Below are 19373 nucleotides of genomic sequence, written 5' to 3'. Positions count from 1 at the left end.
CAGCGATGTTAGGTTCAGCTACTTTGTTACTGTTTTTCCCTTGAAGCTGTAGTTTGACACACAACAAATCTAGGTTTAAGACTTTCCAAATCATCCAACACGTGATGCAGTGCATTAAAAGGAGTGACTCTGGTATGCATTCACTTTGCTTATTTAGTTGTTTTCCTTCTTTGGACAGGCGAACTCTCCAGCAACAGGTATTGGATGAGTAATTGCTTGGGTTTTGCAGCTAACATAAACCAAAATGACAAATTAAAATCTCTTCTGGTTTATTATACAAGTGGGTCAGTAACTAACAGAAATGTGACCCCACATCTGCTCCTGATGCAGAGCATATCTGTTTTCTAAACTGATGTGGTAGTGCACAGGGACAGGATTAATAATTGTGAAATCGAGGTTGTATTGTGTCATCCCTTGCTTTCTCCAGAGAAAATAAATATTTGCAAATACATAAATGACTGCAACTTTATTCCCCTTAGAGCAGTCCAAATGTTTGAACAAAATAAACAAAGAAGCATTTTCATTGACTGGTGAGAAATCTAAACATTGTAAAGCCTTGCTTTGATCACATTGAGTTAGAGTACAAAGCTAGTTAAGGCTGTTGCTAAATAAAACAAAGAATGTTCTTTAGGGGTATTTTGGAACTGTAGCGGTCAGTTAAATACACATATCAATTACCAATGATGTAATTGCATATAATAAGCCATTAGACTCATGAAATATATGAGAGGAGACAGTGAGAAAAGTAACAAAGGTTACCAGGAATGACACTGCTCTGAAAAAGAAGTTCCTGGAGCATAGGTGTTGCCATTGTAAACACAGGAGCACTGCTCATGGGGAATGCAGCCAGAATTGTTGACGTCATCAAATACAGTCCCTAGATTAAAAATAGACAAAACCTTGATCAATTAAAGAGGCATTTCCTACACACCATTTTTGTTTTTTACAAATCCTAAATATCTTCTTAGAGACAGATCTACAGCTATTGTGAATGGACATATCTATGCTGAAGAAAGTAGGACTGCCAGTTTGCACAGTGAAGAATTCAACCTTTGTATTCTTAAAATCCACCTGCTTTGAAAGAGGGACTTATTGTAGCACAGGTGGCTTGCTGAGAGACTAGTCTTGATCTGTTTGCTGTTCTGCTTTCCTGCTTTCTGAATATTGCACATGCATTGGCATTCAGGTATCTTTTCTCAGCTGAGACATGACAAATGCTTGTCACTTGCAGCTATGCAAAATGCAAATATAGGAGGCTCAAATGCCATGGAACCTGCCCAAACCCTAAAGGTAAGCTGTTATTGTTCTTTGAGATCAGAGATGTGAGTACATATGAACTTGCCTGGGGGGCAGAAACAACCATCCATACAGTGTTCTTCACAAAACTGAGATCGTTCAGGATTGGTGCAGGTGTCAGCACAGGGGGAGCTGCACTCTTGGTACTGCATGTTGTAAGGACACTTCTTGGCTGAAATTTTAAAGGAGGAGAGAGTTTTTTTTCAGTCAAAAGTATTGCTAGTACACTGTATACGAAAATATATTTATTTACATTTTTCAGCTAGATGTAAAACCACACTAAATGGCAGATTGACCACCAGCTCTCAAAGCTGTCAAATTTAGTCACCTAGATCCGTATTCTACAGTTGGGATGTGCTTCCCATGACTGTCTGGTACTGAACGGGGTCAATGACTGGATTTCTGGGGACAGCAAGGTAATAACCCCACAAAGTCAGCAAGGCCTATGTTTCTACTGAAGGCACCTTTCTTGCAAATACCTGTATTGCTAGTGAAATGCAAGACATAAATTCCTGAAGATTTAATATATTTGCATTTTTTAGATACCATTAGAAGGGCAAAGAGTACCTCATGGGCTTTTGTTTTGGAGCAAATACTGTGACAGTATCAACAGCTACACCCCATGATCTAGTATGTCTCTAATTCAGTGCAAATCTCTACGAAGTTTAGTGGTGCAAACTCCTCACTAACAAGCAAGAGGAGATAAATAAGTTTTTAACCAGCTAAACACCTATGAAGACCCAATCAATTAATAATTCAGAATAAATCCTGCTGTAGCCACTATGAGAAAACAGAAATACAAGCGAGCAAGTACACCTCATTCTTTCTCCTTTTTTTTTTTTATTTTATTTGCTTCCTTTACTGTCCTAGTACATTAAATAACACTTTGACTCTCAGAGTATCCATAGTGATAGTGACTGTCTTTAATCCAGTTTGCATTAAAACCCTTAGCTCTTTTGATGAAGACTTCATGCTTGAAATTGTATATCAGAACCCTCTGGAGAATACAATTAAATGGCCTGTAATTTCTCATGCATCCTCAGCATCATTGGAGAGCTTGTTGTTTGCTAATTACTGAACATAAAGTAAGGCTATCTCCAGTGATACTTACGGCACAGTTTTGAGGTTCTCCAGTTCAGAGGATGCCCACCAGCATGAGCACACTGCCGGGAGTATTCAGCAAAGGTATGACATATGCATGAAGCATTTTTAGATTTTTCAGAGCGGCACAAGTCATCTTGACAAATCATAATGTACTCTCTAACATCAACTAGGTCATTACACTCTGCGAATGGAGAGCTGGTCAGTGTTCTCTGGCATATGTCATCCTTGGGAGAAAAAAACAAAACAAAACTTCCAGAAAATAGAATGGAGCAATTTTTTGGTATTGTTAGTTTGTATAATTAATACAATCTTATATTGCTTTTTAAGTTGTTTTTCCTGTTGACCCACCTGAAGCTGTAGAAGGGTACAGATAAATTTGAAAAAAAAGTTTAAAAGAATAGTTAAACATGCTTACAAAATTGTCAGTGCAATTATTTGGCAAGGTAGAAGTGGAGTCTTCACAGTATTCTGTTGGCCCATCCATTTTCTGCATATTCCCAAACTCCAAGGCTGTCATCTTAATATCTGTGCAAAAGAAGTTTAATAATGAAGGTTGGGGGGGGTTTGTTCAATGCAACTGCCTGTTACCTTTTTCTCCTCTCAAGAATTCTGCTCAAGACTGGCCAAGGCACACAGTTCCCTTAAGTCTTTAAACCTGATCATCACCAAAGGAAGCAATATATCACTGTCTCAATTTACCTTGCACAGCACCCTGGAAAAAGTAAACATGAGAAAACAATTCTCAGCCTATTGCACCTAGTTGCAAACTGAGATTTTTACCAGAAAAATAGCAAACTGTTTTCAGATAATGTTGAGTCCATGCAGGGAAGAGAGGAAAGAATCTAAACAGGGATTTGGACAATGGAGACTGCTGTGAGACAAGGTTTAGGAAAGAGTTCAAGCTGGGAATAGACAAAATGATGAAGGTAAGGTTTTACTAAGATTATGCAGTTCAGCAGACAAATGTGGATATACCAATTTTAAGACAGAACAGAAACAATAAATTTACTGACTAGACAAATACAACTGCATTGGTTTATTGAATCTATTTCTATATTTATTTATGTTACTAGTGAAAAGCTGACTCATTTTTATGGAGTTAGCTGACTAGGTAAATAAAACCATGGCATACAAGAAATATGTAACCAGTTGTTAGCACCAGTACTATATTTATACTTAAAGTATTAAATTACATTATCTGATCTCTGTACTACATATTTTTTAACAGAGATGGAATCGTATTTTCTGGGTAAATCATTTAACAGGATAGGAAAAGCAATGTTGATCATGTTAGAGTTAAAGGAATAAAAAAATAGCATGTTGGAGACTTCAGAAACCATTTTTCATTATTTAAAAAACTTACTGTTTGAATAGAACTCATTGTAAATTGGAAAGCCATTGAAGTCCCCACAAAGTCCACAAGTCTGATTGACATATTTCTCATTCAATTCCAGCTAAAATGACAGGCAGTAAATTGATAGACTTTAGTCTAAACATTCTAAAATACATTCAAGACCACTGAAAGTACCTGCACCTGCTGCCTCTAAGTACTTTTCATCGGCTCTGTGTAATTTTGTTCAGCAGCCTAATTCAAACCTGAGGGATAGAATGAAGATTTGGCTTGGATTTGATTTACAATGCAGAGTCCAAGCTATTGATGCTATTGATGCAGACTTAACTTTTCACTGTAATATCTGTCTTGTTCTCAGCCTCTGTCTCTCTATTCATTCTTAAGAAAGAAAATCAAATCCACAGCAAAAATCAAGTCCTAAGAGAGTGAAATTCTTACAGAAAATGATATTTGAAGGGGTAAGTAGGCCCTGTAACAATGGCAATATGTTAATGATATAATGAAAATGGTTTTTCACCCTATTTTAAGCAGATGTCTGCTATCCACTAGATGTAAATCTGTGTAATTTTCTTTAGGACTAACTGGATGCAAACCTATGTTTATTATGAAAGAATTGCTCAACACTATGAGATGAGAAGGCAATAGTAACCCCCTAAACAGAGAGGGACTGGCCTTATCAAAGATTAGCTCTCGGCTCTGAAGCTGTAGACGGGTCCAGGAGAAGTTCTTACCAGGATACTGTCATCTTCATTCCACATTAGCACAATACCCATTTTGCTGACAACTTTCACATAAATGCCGCTTTTCTCTATCAGAATTCCAGATTGGCTGTATGGCAGTTGAACTCTGGGAAAAGGCAGAAAGAATGCTAGGTATTTTCTGATCCAGATGTTTGAATAAGAGGAAAAAAACCCGCTTGTGGTATCCAGCATCTGTAGGGATTCTAAAATAATGCAGTTGTGTGGAAAGAAAAGCAATTAAAATTTAAGATGGTCCAACATTGTCAAATATGAATCTGAATCTGGATCCACCTTCTCAGGATTTTTCATCCAAATTTTATTTTAGAGGTAATCTTTAAGGGAAGGATTGATTTACTGTGAAAGGAATTAATAGCAACTTCTTCATTATTTTGGCAAAGTTGTCAGATCTATTGAAGAACACATAATTTCCCCCACCCAAATACACCAAAGTACTTGGCAAGTTTTAAAAAAACTTCTGTCATTACCAAACAAGTGTTATGATTAAACTTACCTGTTGCTGTTGATCATGACAACACCCTTTGTTAGTTCAGCAGCAACACCTTCAAGTTTCATAGTGATGCGGTTGACTGTTACAGCATTTTCCTCCATTATGCGCCTAATCTGGATGTTGAAATCCTCATAGGGAGCGTTGCAATGGGATGAAAAAACGTAATTACAGAGTCCAGGGAAGGAGAATATGTCTCCATCAAAGGTCTTGAAGTGGAAGTTGCCCCACGTACTGCACACGCGGCCATTGTGAGCAGGATTGGAAGCTGTGAATTAATACTAGCTGTAAAAAAATGACTTAAAATTCCCAGTCTTAACATAGTGAAAGTCAGCTTTTCCAAGGCTTCATTGAATAGTTTTTGCCTGCCTAGCTCCATTTGTTGTTTTCTGTCCCTCTATCCCTTATAAAACTGTGTATCCATTCTTCGCTCACCTTATACCTGTTACTCATCTTATATATCCCATAGTTGTAGTTATGTACAGCTAGAGCTTTACTAGTTGTCCACATTTCAGCTAAGATAACAGTTCAACATTATATTTTTTAATCACCCTCTTTCTCCATGATTTCCTTTACCCGTGCCTTTCCCTATTTGTATTAGATTCCTCTGCCTACGTCCCCTAAAATTGAAAACTTACTGAATACTTTACTTACGGGTTATTACTGGATTTGTCAGCATTGGCTGGATGATGTTCACCTTAGATGAAACTGTAGCAGAAGTTAGAAAAAAGTAAGAAAGAAACCAGAAACAAATATAATAATATCAGAATTTGCACCTTGAAAGGACTAGAAAGTTAATATAGCAGATCCAATGAAACAATGTTTAACCTGTTTTGTTTTACACTGGCCGTGGATCAGGTCAAAAGTGCATACTAAAATTCAAGATCAGGATAGTTAAATCGTAAGAAATTGCTTTCAACTGTGATGATCTACATTTTCTACCTTTTAATTTTGACTCTTTTATGAAACTCTGTATTGTGTTAGGAGAGGCAGAAATTCACGGTTCTGCATATTGGAGTGCTTCAGACATGTCGAACAGTACAAAAGGTTAAGCTGTATTAAGCTAGTCTGTTACTGGTACAAAAGCATAGTTGCCTTCCCATTACACCTCCTCTTTCTAAGGAGGGAATAAAAACTTTAATTATCCACTTTTTTCTCTGTTTAATATTCTTCTGTTAAGGGCTTAAAAGTCCTTAGAAATTACTGCAAATCTGTTGTACAGGATGATCGCAAATCATTACATGGTAAAAATCAATGAAGTTGCATTTTCATCTTGATTTCCCAACATCAGCCACTGACTTTACAGCTTGCCAGAGTGCTGCCATTTCCTTGTTTTATAAGGAACCAAACGTCCTGCACTTTGATTTTATATATACATATTCATGCACATATGCATACAGCCTCTACAAACACACATCTGTTTTCTTAGTCACCAATTATTATACAAATATAACTGTAATGTCTGTGTTTACTAATTGGTATTTAGTAAATATATTGCTATTCTTATAGTGAGAGAGGCTTTTAAAGATAAATTTATCTTTATTTGACATTACTGTCAATATACTAAGGAGGTTTTTAAGGCATTTTTATTATTTACTAGAGATGTAGCAAATAAACACAAAACCAAATATACGGTATACATGAACATACTATTTTGTTTCTGCTGAACAACCTCAGTGTCTTTGCTTCCTGCTTCCTGTTGGATTTCTATCTGGGCTCCTGTGAAGAAATTGTAAAAAGCATATTAAATACAATATTCTGTGTCTGAACTTTTAAAGAAAAGATTTAGATAGAATAAAAGGACCCAGATACACCTCTGTAAGACAAAGGGTAGAGTCCTTTATCAGATCAGGAAAAAATGAAACAGGCCCCCAAAAAAGGCAAAATGTCATTGTAGAAAGAGGCTTTCTATTACAAATACACAGAGTTTGAAATCTAAATAACATTTCACGTGTGTCTGCTTTTATTTTCTCCCCTTTAAAATTCACTATAAGGGATTCTAATGACTGGATCACAGCCCTTATTTCACTGCTGCACTAAATCCCACTAATATGTGAAACATTTACAGGAAAAATTCACAACATCTAAGAGAGTAATTTGTTAAAATTGCTGTGTAGTAGTTAAGAAAAAGTAAGAAAAGGCACAGGACTGGTTAAAAGAAACAAGGGACTTAGGGCTTCATCCAATAATGGCTGCAGATCTTTATATGCCAGTTTCTTTAGTACCTAAGCGTAGGGCCTTTTTTCCTGGAGCAAATCTAAAGCCTCAGTCAGGGATTAGATTTGCTTTACAGCTGGAGGCAAGAAGGTACCTCTGCGTGATAATACAAAAGCCCATAGCCTGAGCAGTAACCCAGCAGAATAACCAGAAGAACCACGTATCCTGTTCTACCCCTCTTCTCAGTCTGAGATGGTTCAAACTCACATCTCCTCTGCAGAAAACCTTAAGCATCATACTGTAAGTCTATTTGACCAGGGGTTCGTGCTACCCCAGCTGAAGCTGAGACACAATGCTGAAAGCAGTGGGACAGTGACAAAGGAGGAAAAATAGGCCATAGTCATATGACCACATGATTAGGGCACTCAGCTACATCAAAACTGCCCTATTCTTGTGCCTTGCTTCAAGGATTATTTTTGTACCTCCAGTTACATGGTTACTGGATCAACTATGTGAACTGTCTTCCAGATGAGTTGTCCTCTCTATCATGACTCCGTAAGTTTTTTAATTCTTTTCTATGCATGGCTCATCAATACCATACCAGAAGAGGCATTGGCAGACTTCTGAAAGATGACAAATACTGACGTCCAGAAAAAGGCTGACCCTGAGCTTCTAAGTCAGTGCTCTAAGCTCTAGTCTTTTATAAGTAAATATGGCAGGCATTTCCTGTAAAAGAAAAATGGCTAAAACTTTATTTTGTGAAGGATGGAATCCTGTCAGCACGCGATAACCGTGCTTGGAACATGTTGACTAACATGTACCTATAACCTGCCAAGTTTAAATCCTCAAAGGATTTAGGTAATGAAATGACTAATAGCTGAATACTTATCAGGATTATGTGAATGAGCACTCTAGGTGTCTAAAGAATTTCTCAGTCAAAGAGGAACTGCCTATGTAATTTAGTCCTAAGCTAAGTCCCCCTTTTCCTTATATAATAGGTGGGAAGAATTCACTGACTCAGAACTGGATCCATAACACCCATCTCATTGAACAGGGAGCCACACTGGTGGAAGAGGGGGAAATGTCAAAATCAGGGGTGTGTCATAAACCAAAGTCCCCTTTCATAAAATCATAGAATGGTTAGAGTTGGAAGGGACCCTAAAGATCACCTATTTCCAGCCCCCCCCATGGGCAGGGACACCTTCCACTGGGCCAGGTTGCTCCCAGCCCCGTCCAGCCTGGCCCTGGACACTGCCAGGGATGGGGCACCCACAGCTGCTCTGGGCAGCCTGGGCCAGTGTCTCACCACTCTCACAGTAAAGAATTTGTTCCTAATATCTTATCTAAATCTACCCTCTTTCAGTTTAAAGACATTACCCCTTGTCCTATTGCTACATGCCCTTGTAAAAAGTCCCTCTCCAGCTTTCTTATAGGTCCCCTTCAGGTACTGGGAGGCTGCTATAAGGTCTCCCTGGAGCCTTCTCTTCTCCAGGCTGAACAGCCCCAACTCTTTCAGCCTGTCTTCATAGGAGAGGTGCTCCAGCCCTCTGAGCATCTGTGGTGCTTACATTCCTTGCTGAGCGTTTCTCCCAAATTAAGATCCTCAGCCTAGATACCTCCATGAAATCTGGACAACTACATTTGCCTTAAAAATAACCAGATCAGGAACACATCATTGTTATTATTATTATCATTATTATTATTGTAATTATTACTGTTGTTGTTATTGTTATTATTATAATTGTTATTATTATTGTTGTTGCTATTGTTGTTGTTATTATCATTATTATTGTTATTGTTACTATTCTAATGTAACTTCTGGCTGTGCCCATCATGTAAGCAGAATGAGTACTTGATACTAGAGCTGAAGGATCTTTGTCTGAAGGGATTCAAGCCCGGGAGACTGATGGCTTTGGAGGACAGGATTCTGGGCAGCCTCACCATATCTAGAAGTTGCTGCAGTGCCTGCAGGTTCTTTCAGACTGAAGCTTTTAAATTTTTTCTCACTAACTTTATGTGTGACAACTAGTGATATAAAAAGAAGTAACTTAAGACAGAGTTTAACCATTTTCCATTTCCTGTTAGTCTTTCAGTATCACAGATAATACCATTATCCTCATTTCCTGAGGGTACTGAGGCAGCTGGTGGAGGAGCTTGCCAAGCCACTCTCCATGATTTATCAGCAGCCCTGGTTGACTAGAGGAGTCCCAGAAGACTGGAGGTTAGCCAGTGTGACGCCCATCTACAAGAAGGGCCAGGAGGAGGATCTGGGAAACCACAAGCCTGTCAGCCTGACCTTGGTGCTGGGGAGGGTTATGGAGCAGATTGTCCTGACCACCATCATACGGCACATGCAGGACAGCTGGGGCATCAGGCCCAGCCAGCACAGGTTTATGAAAAGTAGGTCCCACTTGATGAACCTGATATCCTTCTAAGACAAGATGACCTGTCTAGTGGACGATGGAAAGGCTGTGGATGTTGTCTACCTGGACCTTAGTAAAGCCTTTGACAACATCTCCCTCAGCATTCCCCCGGAGAAACTGGCTGCTCATGGCTTGGGTGGCTGTACTGTTCACTGGGTAAAAAGCTGGCTGGCTGGCTGAGCCCAAAGCATTGGAACAGGCTGCCCAGGAAGGTGGTGGAATGACCATCCCTGGAGGTATTAAAAAAATGCATAGATGTGGTTTTTAATGACGTGGTTTAGTGATGGACTTGGCAGTCCTGTGGTAACAGTTGGACTTCGTGGTCTCGAAGGTCTTTTCCAGCCTGTATGATTCTATGATTCTATGATATGGTTAGGTAAATGCATTCATATCATTATAATTGATACTGATCAGGTGAGACAAATTCCTCTGTAAGTCTTACAAAAAGGTCAGAATTTGCTCTCAACCAACACATCTACGGGAATCTCAGCAGGCACAGAATCATAGAATGTTTGTTTATTCTAGCATGAGAACCTTTGTAACAGAGAAAAATAGCATATACATGTATTCTCGGTCTGTTAATTTTTCTCAAGGAAACGGCAGGGTCTTTTGTTTACTTAGCAAATACATATTTCCCAAAGAAGTTCTAGCTGCATTGGTTTACTTAGCAATTGCATAATGCCACGTTGTTGACCATTATAAAAGTAAGTGTCTTTCAGTTGTAAGAATAGTCAAGATAATTTACTATTTGATAATTTGGAAACTGACCTAGTTATTAAGTATTTCTGGATGCACCTTGCTAAGTCTATATCCAGCTGCGAATAGTCAAGCACAGAATGTTTGTGGAGGTGGCATGGGATTAGGCCAATATCCTTTAGTCACTCAGGACATCTGAAAATACTTTCCACAGAGTGTGATTCAAATGAAGAGGAGTTTTCTGGACACTGTCTAACACACACTTTTCAAAGCAATTATCAGGTAACATTGGGTAGTACAAATAATGTTCTTGTTCAGTGAGTGACTGAAGATGCTTTTGGCTGACGCTGCGTGAATCTAAACGTAAGCTTATACTCTTAAGTGACTGTTGTATTTTGTGGTTAAATCAACTTGCCCGTATTTTAGTGTTTATTTCACAAACTATAAAGGAGCCTAAAATTATATTTGCACTTGTCAACCTTTTGAAAATGATAAGCAAGATAAATTTACATAAGCAGTCTGAAGATTTAAAAATGTTAGTTGACAGGGCAGTAATTGCTGTAACTGAAAGGGACTGACTTGGCAAACGGGCATTCATGCAAGTAATTTCAATTTGAGTGGTCCCATTGACTTAATAGGGCTACTCATACTAATAACAACTGTCAAGACCAGCCTGATGGATATAATATTGACAGGAGAAAAACCACATACAAAATGACGGATTGCATGTGTCAAATAAATCTCCCAGTCCTGCTCACACTCAGTATCAGTAATTTATATAAATATTTGGCATAGGGTATTATCAATGCACAATTAGTTACTGAAAATCATTGCCACGAATATTCCTTTCTGGTCTATTTGCAAAAAGAAGTTGCAAGAGATCTTGAGGAATCTGGTATTAGCTCCTGGTAGATGACAAGATACTGGGAAAGACTGACCAGTGGTCTGATCTTGCAACTGGAAAATACAATGTTTTAAATTTCATAAAAAACCCAACATTCATAACCATTCCTAATACAAAATGCAACAGGAATAAAATGCTTTTGTAAGGCATAAGCGATATGAAAACCTGGCATTTTAAGACATGATTAACTGTTCTTTTGGATTTGATCTTCAAGGTTACCTTCCAAATGTAGTTCTACGCAGTAGTTTGAGGCATTATTAAATTAAATCAGTCCAGTTAATAGACAGACATTACATATTTAATGTAAACTGAAAAAAAAGATACAAAGAACGCAACCATCTGTTAAGTGAAACAATAAAATTAGTGTAGTTGTTTAAAATATATTACTATATCTAAAGAGAGTATTTTTATTTTCCCAATAAAAAAGAGAACTTCTTACCTATCTGATGGATACAGCAAACTGCTAACAAGAAAGCCCATTTTTGTACCCATATCCACCTGCCAAACCCCATTTCGAGTGGAGTCTGGCACAAGGATGTTGGGTCTAAAGTTGGTCAGGAGGAACAATTCCCTTGTACTCTGTCAGTCTTATATAGTAGGTGACTTTGGCTTCAGTCCCAGACTGATTCACAGAGTCTAGAAAGGTGGGGTTTGGGGGATTTTAGCAAATGAACAGGTAAACAGAGGATGCTCTTCCTTCCTCAGAAAGTGGCCAATGGTATTTGCATTTTGGGCCGAGTATATATGTACATATATTTTGTTAAGGTTCAGCTTAATGAAGAAACAGAACATGACTGCAAATGAAACACAACTCCTCCTCCACAAATAACAGGCCCTAGAACAAATTTAATTTGGTGCTGCTTTACAGTTATGCAGATAGCACGCAAGTAACTATTACAAGTTTTTCAATACTGTAACTGATGCCAGGCAGCTCCTTGGCAAAAAAGGATTTCTGAAGTCTGAGGAGGCATGGAGTACTTCATATGTGGGGACCCAGCATTAGGAAGTCACTCTGTGCCTCTTGGGGCAGCTAATCTTCCTGTAAAAAGAACAGACTAAAAACCTTGAAGGGTCCTGCGCTATGACACGGTCACACTGCGTGTAAGCCAGGGAAACTCTTCTGTGTGGCACAGACGAGCATTAGGCACCTGTTTGTGGAACATTAAGCCAGCTTCACCTAGATTATATCCTACATTTATTACAGGTGGGCTTAAACCATGAAATCTACTTCTGAATTCTCTGTATAATCTGATTTTGCCTTCTTGTAGAAAATACCAGTAGTAATTTCAGGCAGCCTTACACTAGCTTTGTATGGAAAAAAAAAAGAGTTAGATTGATTATGGCCTGTAACCATGATAACATTGTTTCAGTATCATTCCTGCATAATTCTGTTTACAACCATGGACTTACAAGGACTACAACTTAGAGAAACAGGCAATGATTCAGGCCTGTAAGACTTGTCAGTAGATGTTTTAATGTACTTTTTTACTGAAGGTTGCCTTTTTGCAGTTCTACTGGATTATAATTTCAAAAGCAGGACATGTCACTTTATCCTTCTTTTTTTGGTTTGGCATTGGAGATAGGTAGGATGATTGTTCTGGGCAGATTGCTGTCTCTTTCAAAGGTCAGTAGACCTTATGGTAAAAGATGGACAAAAATGTTCAAAGTTAGTGAAACCATTATTTTAAAACTGCTAGATATGGTGAAAACAACGCACAGTCCAGCACTTGGTATACACATAACATTTACCCTCGGTTCATCTTCATCTTCAGCCTCCTGCCAGTTTACAAGAACAGCTGGTGGATGCAAAAATCTTCATCATAACAAATGGAATGAGAGCTGCTGCTCAGTGAGGGTTTTAGCAAGAGGTACATGGGTAGTATAGTTGGGGTGGGGGAGCCACAGAAGAAGCAAAAAAAAAAAAAAAAAAAAAAAAGTAAAAAAGTATACTAGAATGTGTAGAGATGCAGAAAGGACTTTTTTGCATAAAATGGGACAGTATTATCTTCTGCCTGTCTGGTAAGATTCAGTTCAGCAGTCTCTGCTGATGTTTGCCATTTCTGCTGAAGCAGGGGAAAGAAACCAAGTCAGGAAGGTGTCTTAACTGTAAAATGTGATCACAGCTGATTGCCTAATTTCCTTGGGTTCTTAACAAAATCCTACCCTGCAATTAAAATTTTTTAAATATTTCCGTAAAGGAATAGGAGAGTATAATACAATGTTCCATTCAGGTGTTACTGAACTGTGTCAATTTTTTCCCATTTATTTCAGTTCAGCCCTTATTTCCACTTTTGTTTAGTACTAAATATATTAGAACCGCACTCATTTAGTATTATAAAATGAACAAAAATGAATTCCTTTATGAAATATCTGGATTTGATTTTTGGACTGAAATCAGTGGTAGCTTCCTATGGCAAGGTTGGGGTACTTTGGCCTGCTGTATCATGAAACATGTTCCCTGTCAAAATATCCAGGATGTTTAATGAAGTTACATCTCCATAATCAGCAGTAAGCTGTTTACACACCTTAGATCTGTATCTTCATGCTTCAGCAGACCAGGAGAAAAGATTGGATTTCCTGTCCATAGAACGTTGTTTTATTCTGTGCTAGTACTGATAATAAACATAAATTCATCGGTACATAGTGAAGGCAAATGATATCTTGTTTACGTGACCAGTTAGCTGTATTAAATATATATACACTAGTTCCACGTAAGCAATTAAACAAGCCATCCAACAAACTAGGCTTTCAGCAACTCGTGTGTGCATACCTTTAGCAATGGGCGACATGGGATGGTCAGAAGTAGCAGAGCTTGCTTCCCTTCTCAGTTATACCCACCCCTACATGAGGAGAGTAACAGAATACCAGGATTTTCTTGTGTTACTTTAAAATACTTGGAGAGAGTTTCTTGTTTCTCATTGGGTATACTAGAGCAAGGGACTACTGATAAAGGGAGGAGTTTTCTGAGGGGGCAATTAGTGCTTCTGATACGTGGTGAAGTTGAGGAGGGTGTCTGTATCTAAGATGACTAGGTATCAGTGGGGTCAAGGCTATTCTTTCTTTTGCCCTGTGTCTTTTTTTGGAGTTGTTGTCAAGCAGAGTGCTTGTATCAAATGCTTCTTTCTTCTAAGATAGTTTTTTGTTTTCACTCATTATAACTCTTTGTGATTAAAACAATGTAATTCAAACTTGAATATGCTGCTTCACTAAGCATTTACCAGGGCATGGTATTATAGAGCTGTTGTGAAATTTGTCCCAGTTGTATTTGAAGGTGTTCTTCAAAAGCTGTCGCTCAGATATTTTTCTCAAAACTTTACATATTCTGGAGGTGTTGTGATAGCTACTGCTGAGACTGAAATTTTTCACCTCCAGGGAGTAGTGGTATTGAAATGATGTTCTACTGTTCAGCTTATCTAACCACACAGCCTCTTTCTCTTCCTCCCTCTCCACCACAAGGAGTGGGTGAAATTGCTAATAACAAAACAGGTACGGAAGAAATTCAGGTCACTCTGTTAGGTAGCTTATGAGATTTTTAGAAATTATCAGGCTATGAGATTTTACTGCTTGCTGGGGAAATCATATACATAGATGAGAATATCACAAAACCCAGAAGGGTTTAAGTAAAATTGTTCATTGATCACATGGGTAATAGCTCCAAGTAGTTCTTGTAGATTAAAAATGTAGCGGGAGGACTTCTGAGTTTTCCAGATGGTACAGTGAAAAGAGCTTACCTATGCAGGCAGGGAGAATCAAGCTCTCCTTTTCAGTTGCATGAGGGGAAAGAAACCCCAGAAACAAGTCCTGAAGTATGTTGATAACAGGAACGGAAGCAGCTGTCTTTATTGTTAATGTAAACCACAAATCCACTAAGGGACCACGGTTTTGGTATTGTCTGGCCATAAACCAAAGCACTTTCATTTGCAGGAGGGAATGTTCAGGGAGGTGTTGAAGGCATTTTTGTTTCTTCCTTGGGTTTTTTTCTGTTTTTCTCAGGTTTTAATGTGTGTGAAATCCAGAAGCTTATATTGACATCTCGGTGTCAAAAAACATTGAAATTAATTTAGGATATTGTTGGGTTGATATAGACCAGCTCATTTTGTAGGAGGTTATTGGAAATTAATTACAACAGTTAAGGATACAGCTGACAAATATTCGTCTGATTCTTATTTTCAAAAATCTATACCAATGGATTGTTCACTGAAAGTGCCTCTTGTAATAGTAAATCAAATATATGTGTTATTTGACCCATAATTCTGACAATGGGTATATTCTCTGCAGTTTTACCTTTTCATCTTGGTTTCTTGCATAGAAGTATGGCCAAGATGTGAGACATTGCTTATACTACTTTAATGTAAAATTTTGAATGCCACATAAAATGTGAATATCATATATACTGTGAATACTATAATTACAACTTGAAAGTAGATCATATAATATGAGGGTGGAAGTTAGAAAGTGGTAGTATTAAGGCATTAAGAAAACCAAAATTCATCTGCCTTCTCTCTTCAAATTACAACTCCACTAGTGTTGAGAACTTCTACCTCCTCACAAGTATGATAAACCAGAGACAGCTGGGACCTGGGAAAAGCTGCATTGTGCCTCAGATTTGTGAAGACCTTACTTGCCACGTGAACTGGGAAAATGAATGAATAGTTGGATTGGCCAAAGAAGAGAATATTTATTGTGGTGTGGAAAGTAAAGTAATGACAGCCTGCAATTAACGTAAACCAAGTTGGCATTAACTTAAGCAGAGAATCCGGCACACCCTTTCCACCTAGCTCTGTAGAGGTTTCGATGCTCTCTGTGGTTTGCCCTGGTAATGCTTTTCTCAGCTTTCTCTGATTGCCTCAACTGTTCTTTCCTTCCATCAGTCTACAGGTGACTCACCAGGGTTTTGCTTTCCAGCCCTACCCAGGGGTTCAAGCTCACTTTCCACCCTTTTTTTTTAATGGCTTCTTACCTTCCCGCTAATAAATAAATGCACTGCCACTGTGGAAGAAAATGGTGGACACACTCTGGCCACAGGTTCTTTGCCTGGTTCTTGGAATAGATGATGCAGTCTGTTTTCTGTTTAGTACAGCATGTCACATCACCTAAGAATTATCTCAGAGAGGCTTCTCTATGGAAAACAAAGCTGCACATAGCCTCATGGTGAAAAGCACATGGAGCATTAAACTTTTACAATGAATGGCAGATGAGCTCTGTGTTGTATGTGGCTGTTACTGCTTTTCAGTTTGTTACAGTAACTTTAGAACTGGCTGTGCAAGGTACTGTGGGACACAGAAAACTGGCTGTGGAGATCAGATCATTTAAATGGAAAACAAGTGAGAGAAAAGCAAGAGGAGTGAAGGTTAGAAGAAACAAAGTAACTTGCCTCATTTGTCAGTGACATTAGTCATAGTTTCTTAATTGCAGAGTGACACCTTAAGTGCACAGTTGTGCTGTCTCCCCTTTTCTTGATTCTGTTTCAAAGGATTTGGAAGAGAACCCTGTAACTGGTGTGTTGAACTGTTGACAGTCAAGGAAAAGCAGAGCAAGAGCTCTGCTCACTTTAACTAAGGCAAATGAAAGATGCAAGGAAAATAAATGAACATCATGTCTAATACCTTGGCAACAATGGCTTCTGTGCATTTCAAATTGAAATTGAATTAATGAAATGTGGTAATTTGTGTTGTGGTTTTCAAATATAATAGCTCTTCTTAAGCATGCATCTTGCTTGACTTCTACGCGGTCAGTATATAATCTACGTGAGCTCAAACCTTCTTTCTCATTGTGATTCTTGCTCCTGGGCTTTAACTATGTGAGTACCCAGCTGTACTGGCTGAATCATTTTTTTAGCTAATTGCCATCCTTGAAAAATATCTGGAAAAACATTTAATAGCTTTGCTGGCAGAAAGCTGCTATGTCTTGGCTTATCTCAATATTTTTGATTGTTGGGTACTATTTTTTATAAATTGGGAAAATGTATATATCTATGTGGAGAATCATTTTTACCAGGTTTAATGTCCTTAGGTTCATCATGCACTTCATTCAGCTGAAAACATAACTTTTCCATTGTACATGCTATCTGAAAACTCAGCTGGTACATTTTCACCTTCAGTATTTGCTGGGTTCTCACAGTATTGGGGTGGTGTTTATAGCTCTCATTTGGTTTGTCTGGCTGGATTTCAGTTTTGTTTTCCTCTTCTGCATAGTGCTGAGTGAGCTTTTCCAGACTAATTTCACCACTGATGCTTTGTTATCTGTTTGGCATTCACTGTCCTATATGTTGTTATGCTTTTCCCTTGCCTGTGCATGTTTTCTTCATCTCATAAATTGCTTATTCTGTGTGATATTAATAACATATATGAGCCAAATATGGCCTTTTGAATCCTTGGTGGGAGGCTTAGATATAGTTCATTTTTTCCCTTATTTTTCTTCTTCACGAGCTTGGCATAATTATTTCTCCTGCTCCAGTAATTGCATGTAGCCCCTTATTTTAAAGATTTTTTTTTTTTTTTCCTAAAGCACTCTCAAGTTTTCATTTGCATTTCTTTGCCTACTTCAGAATCTGCTGTTGATCACATTTTGGTGTATTTTCCTTGTATTGTGAGGCTTTCTCGGTGATAATCGATGAATCATTTCTGCATCTGTTACACAAAAAACTATTCACATTTGAGTATGTTCATTACCGCTGCACTTATCCTCAGTGCTTGACAGACTAAGTTTGTGCCCATATTGGTAGGTAACTTTAAGTCTGATGACTGAATGTGGGGACCAGGCTCTTGGTTTAACTCCTGTCTGCAGTGCTGACTGAGTTTAGAGGCTCAGTTGAACTGCTGAAGGAGCCAAGCTTTTCATCCCTTATGTCCTTGTCTGCCCTAATCTTCAGATTAATGGAAGTTACCTGGCATCCATCCTGAGCAGACAAACAACAATGCAACAATTCAGTTTTCAGTTCATGGCTCTTCTGCTCCTTCTTTCCATGTCTGTCTTCAATAGAGAGTACAAGACCAATCTACAAGTTGAGAAAAGTCTTATGCAGTCCAGTTAACAAATAAAAGCTCAGCATAGATAGTCTTGTTGTGGGCTACCAAGTGTGCAGCAGAGTCTGCCTGTTTTGGGATAGCTGATGCTAAAGACTATCATGGTAGTTGCCACGCTCTCGGCTCTGTGACACTCTGTTCTGCCCCATTAGTTAAGATGCGATTCCCAAGCAGTTCAAACCCACCTAAAACAGAGCTGCTGCTATCACCTTTTCCCCGGCACTGGCTACACGTCCACTTCCTCCCTAGCTCCAGCCTTGGCACTCTTATGGCCCCCACAGTGAACCAGGTTAGTGAATAGCCTGCCTGGCTCCAAAATTTCATTGCCCTTTTCTGCAAGATTATCCAGCATGACTTTAATTATTTTCTAAAGTTTTGACAACTATAGAAATCAATCATTTTTTGTGGCTTATTATCTATTGTTTCTCCAAATTCTTGAGTACATAAACTGAAAACACATCTTTTATAGATAATGTATTTGTGGCTTGAAATTTTTTGGAGGGAGCTTCTAGGACTTCGTACAAGCCCTCCTTGTCTTCTCATAACACATCTAGATGCTGCAGGAGCACCTGTAAGCTTTTCCCTTTCCTACTAATTCTGTTTCAGTCTTTCTTTTCCTCACTTATTTCTATTTCAATTTCAGAGCTCCACTTTAACGTTCAAAAATCACCATGAGATTGCTAAATGTGCTCCTGTCTGCTCAAGGCTAGGGAACCAGTGTTCTAGTTTAATTCCTTTTTCTATATATAGTCATCTTTCATCAAATTCTTCCTAAAAGTAGGATTTTCTGGATCCCTAGGCATTGTCCTATACATAAGACATCACAAGGGCTTCCATGTCCATGGATAGGCTGTGAGCCATGTAGCTGTGGCTATACTACACTGTTACAATGTTCTCTGAATGCTATCTGTCAAAACGTATTCAAAACACGGTCCAGCCTGGCTGTGAGTACAGCACCTGTGCTCTGTGTTCTTATCTAGCAAAAAGAATAAGAGAAGCAAAGAATGGATGTGAATTTGGTGTTATCTTGCCCCAGTCTAATCAGGCAAAGAAGCTAGGCAGGAATAGGTTTAAGCAAGCTTCTGCTTTCCACAGACTGAAGCATCATCCTTTATTTTAGGACCAAACAAAAATTATGGGACAGCAAAGTGCTGCCTGCCACTGCTGGGGTA

At 38.5% G+C, this 19373-nt stretch overlaps 1 protein-coding gene across 1 annotated transcript in view; it reads right to left on the bottom strand.

The window, feature by feature from the left end:
- LOC130156221 (mucin-2-like) overlaps positions 1–11688 on the bottom strand; it is a 45438-nt gene extending 33750 nt beyond the window's left edge. The window contains exons 1-9 of the mRNA XM_056354525.1: positions 11616–11688; positions 5651–5704; positions 5003–5264; positions 4483–4597; positions 3764–3854; positions 2816–2925; positions 2408–2624; positions 1343–1468; positions 760–877 (exon numbers count right to left, since the gene is read on the bottom strand). Of these exons, the coding sequence (XP_056210500.1) occupies positions 760–877; positions 1343–1468; positions 2408–2624; positions 2816–2925; positions 3764–3854; positions 4483–4597; positions 5003–5264; positions 5651–5704; positions 11616–11688 (1166 nt within the window). The remainder of the gene's footprint in view (positions 1–759; positions 878–1342; positions 1469–2407; positions 2625–2815; positions 2926–3763; positions 3855–4482; positions 4598–5002; positions 5265–5650; positions 5705–11615) is intronic.
- Positions 11689–19373: the final 7685 nt, after the last annotated feature.

This window comes from Falco biarmicus, chromosome 10, assembly GCF_023638135.1.
Source record: "Falco biarmicus isolate bFalBia1 chromosome 10, bFalBia1.pri, whole genome shotgun sequence".
In the NCBI taxonomy this organism is placed as follows: domain Eukaryota; kingdom Metazoa; phylum Chordata; class Aves; order Falconiformes; family Falconidae; genus Falco; species Falco biarmicus.
Note: the sequence above shows the minus strand (reverse complement) of the source record. Positions and strands in the feature narration are given on the sequence as shown.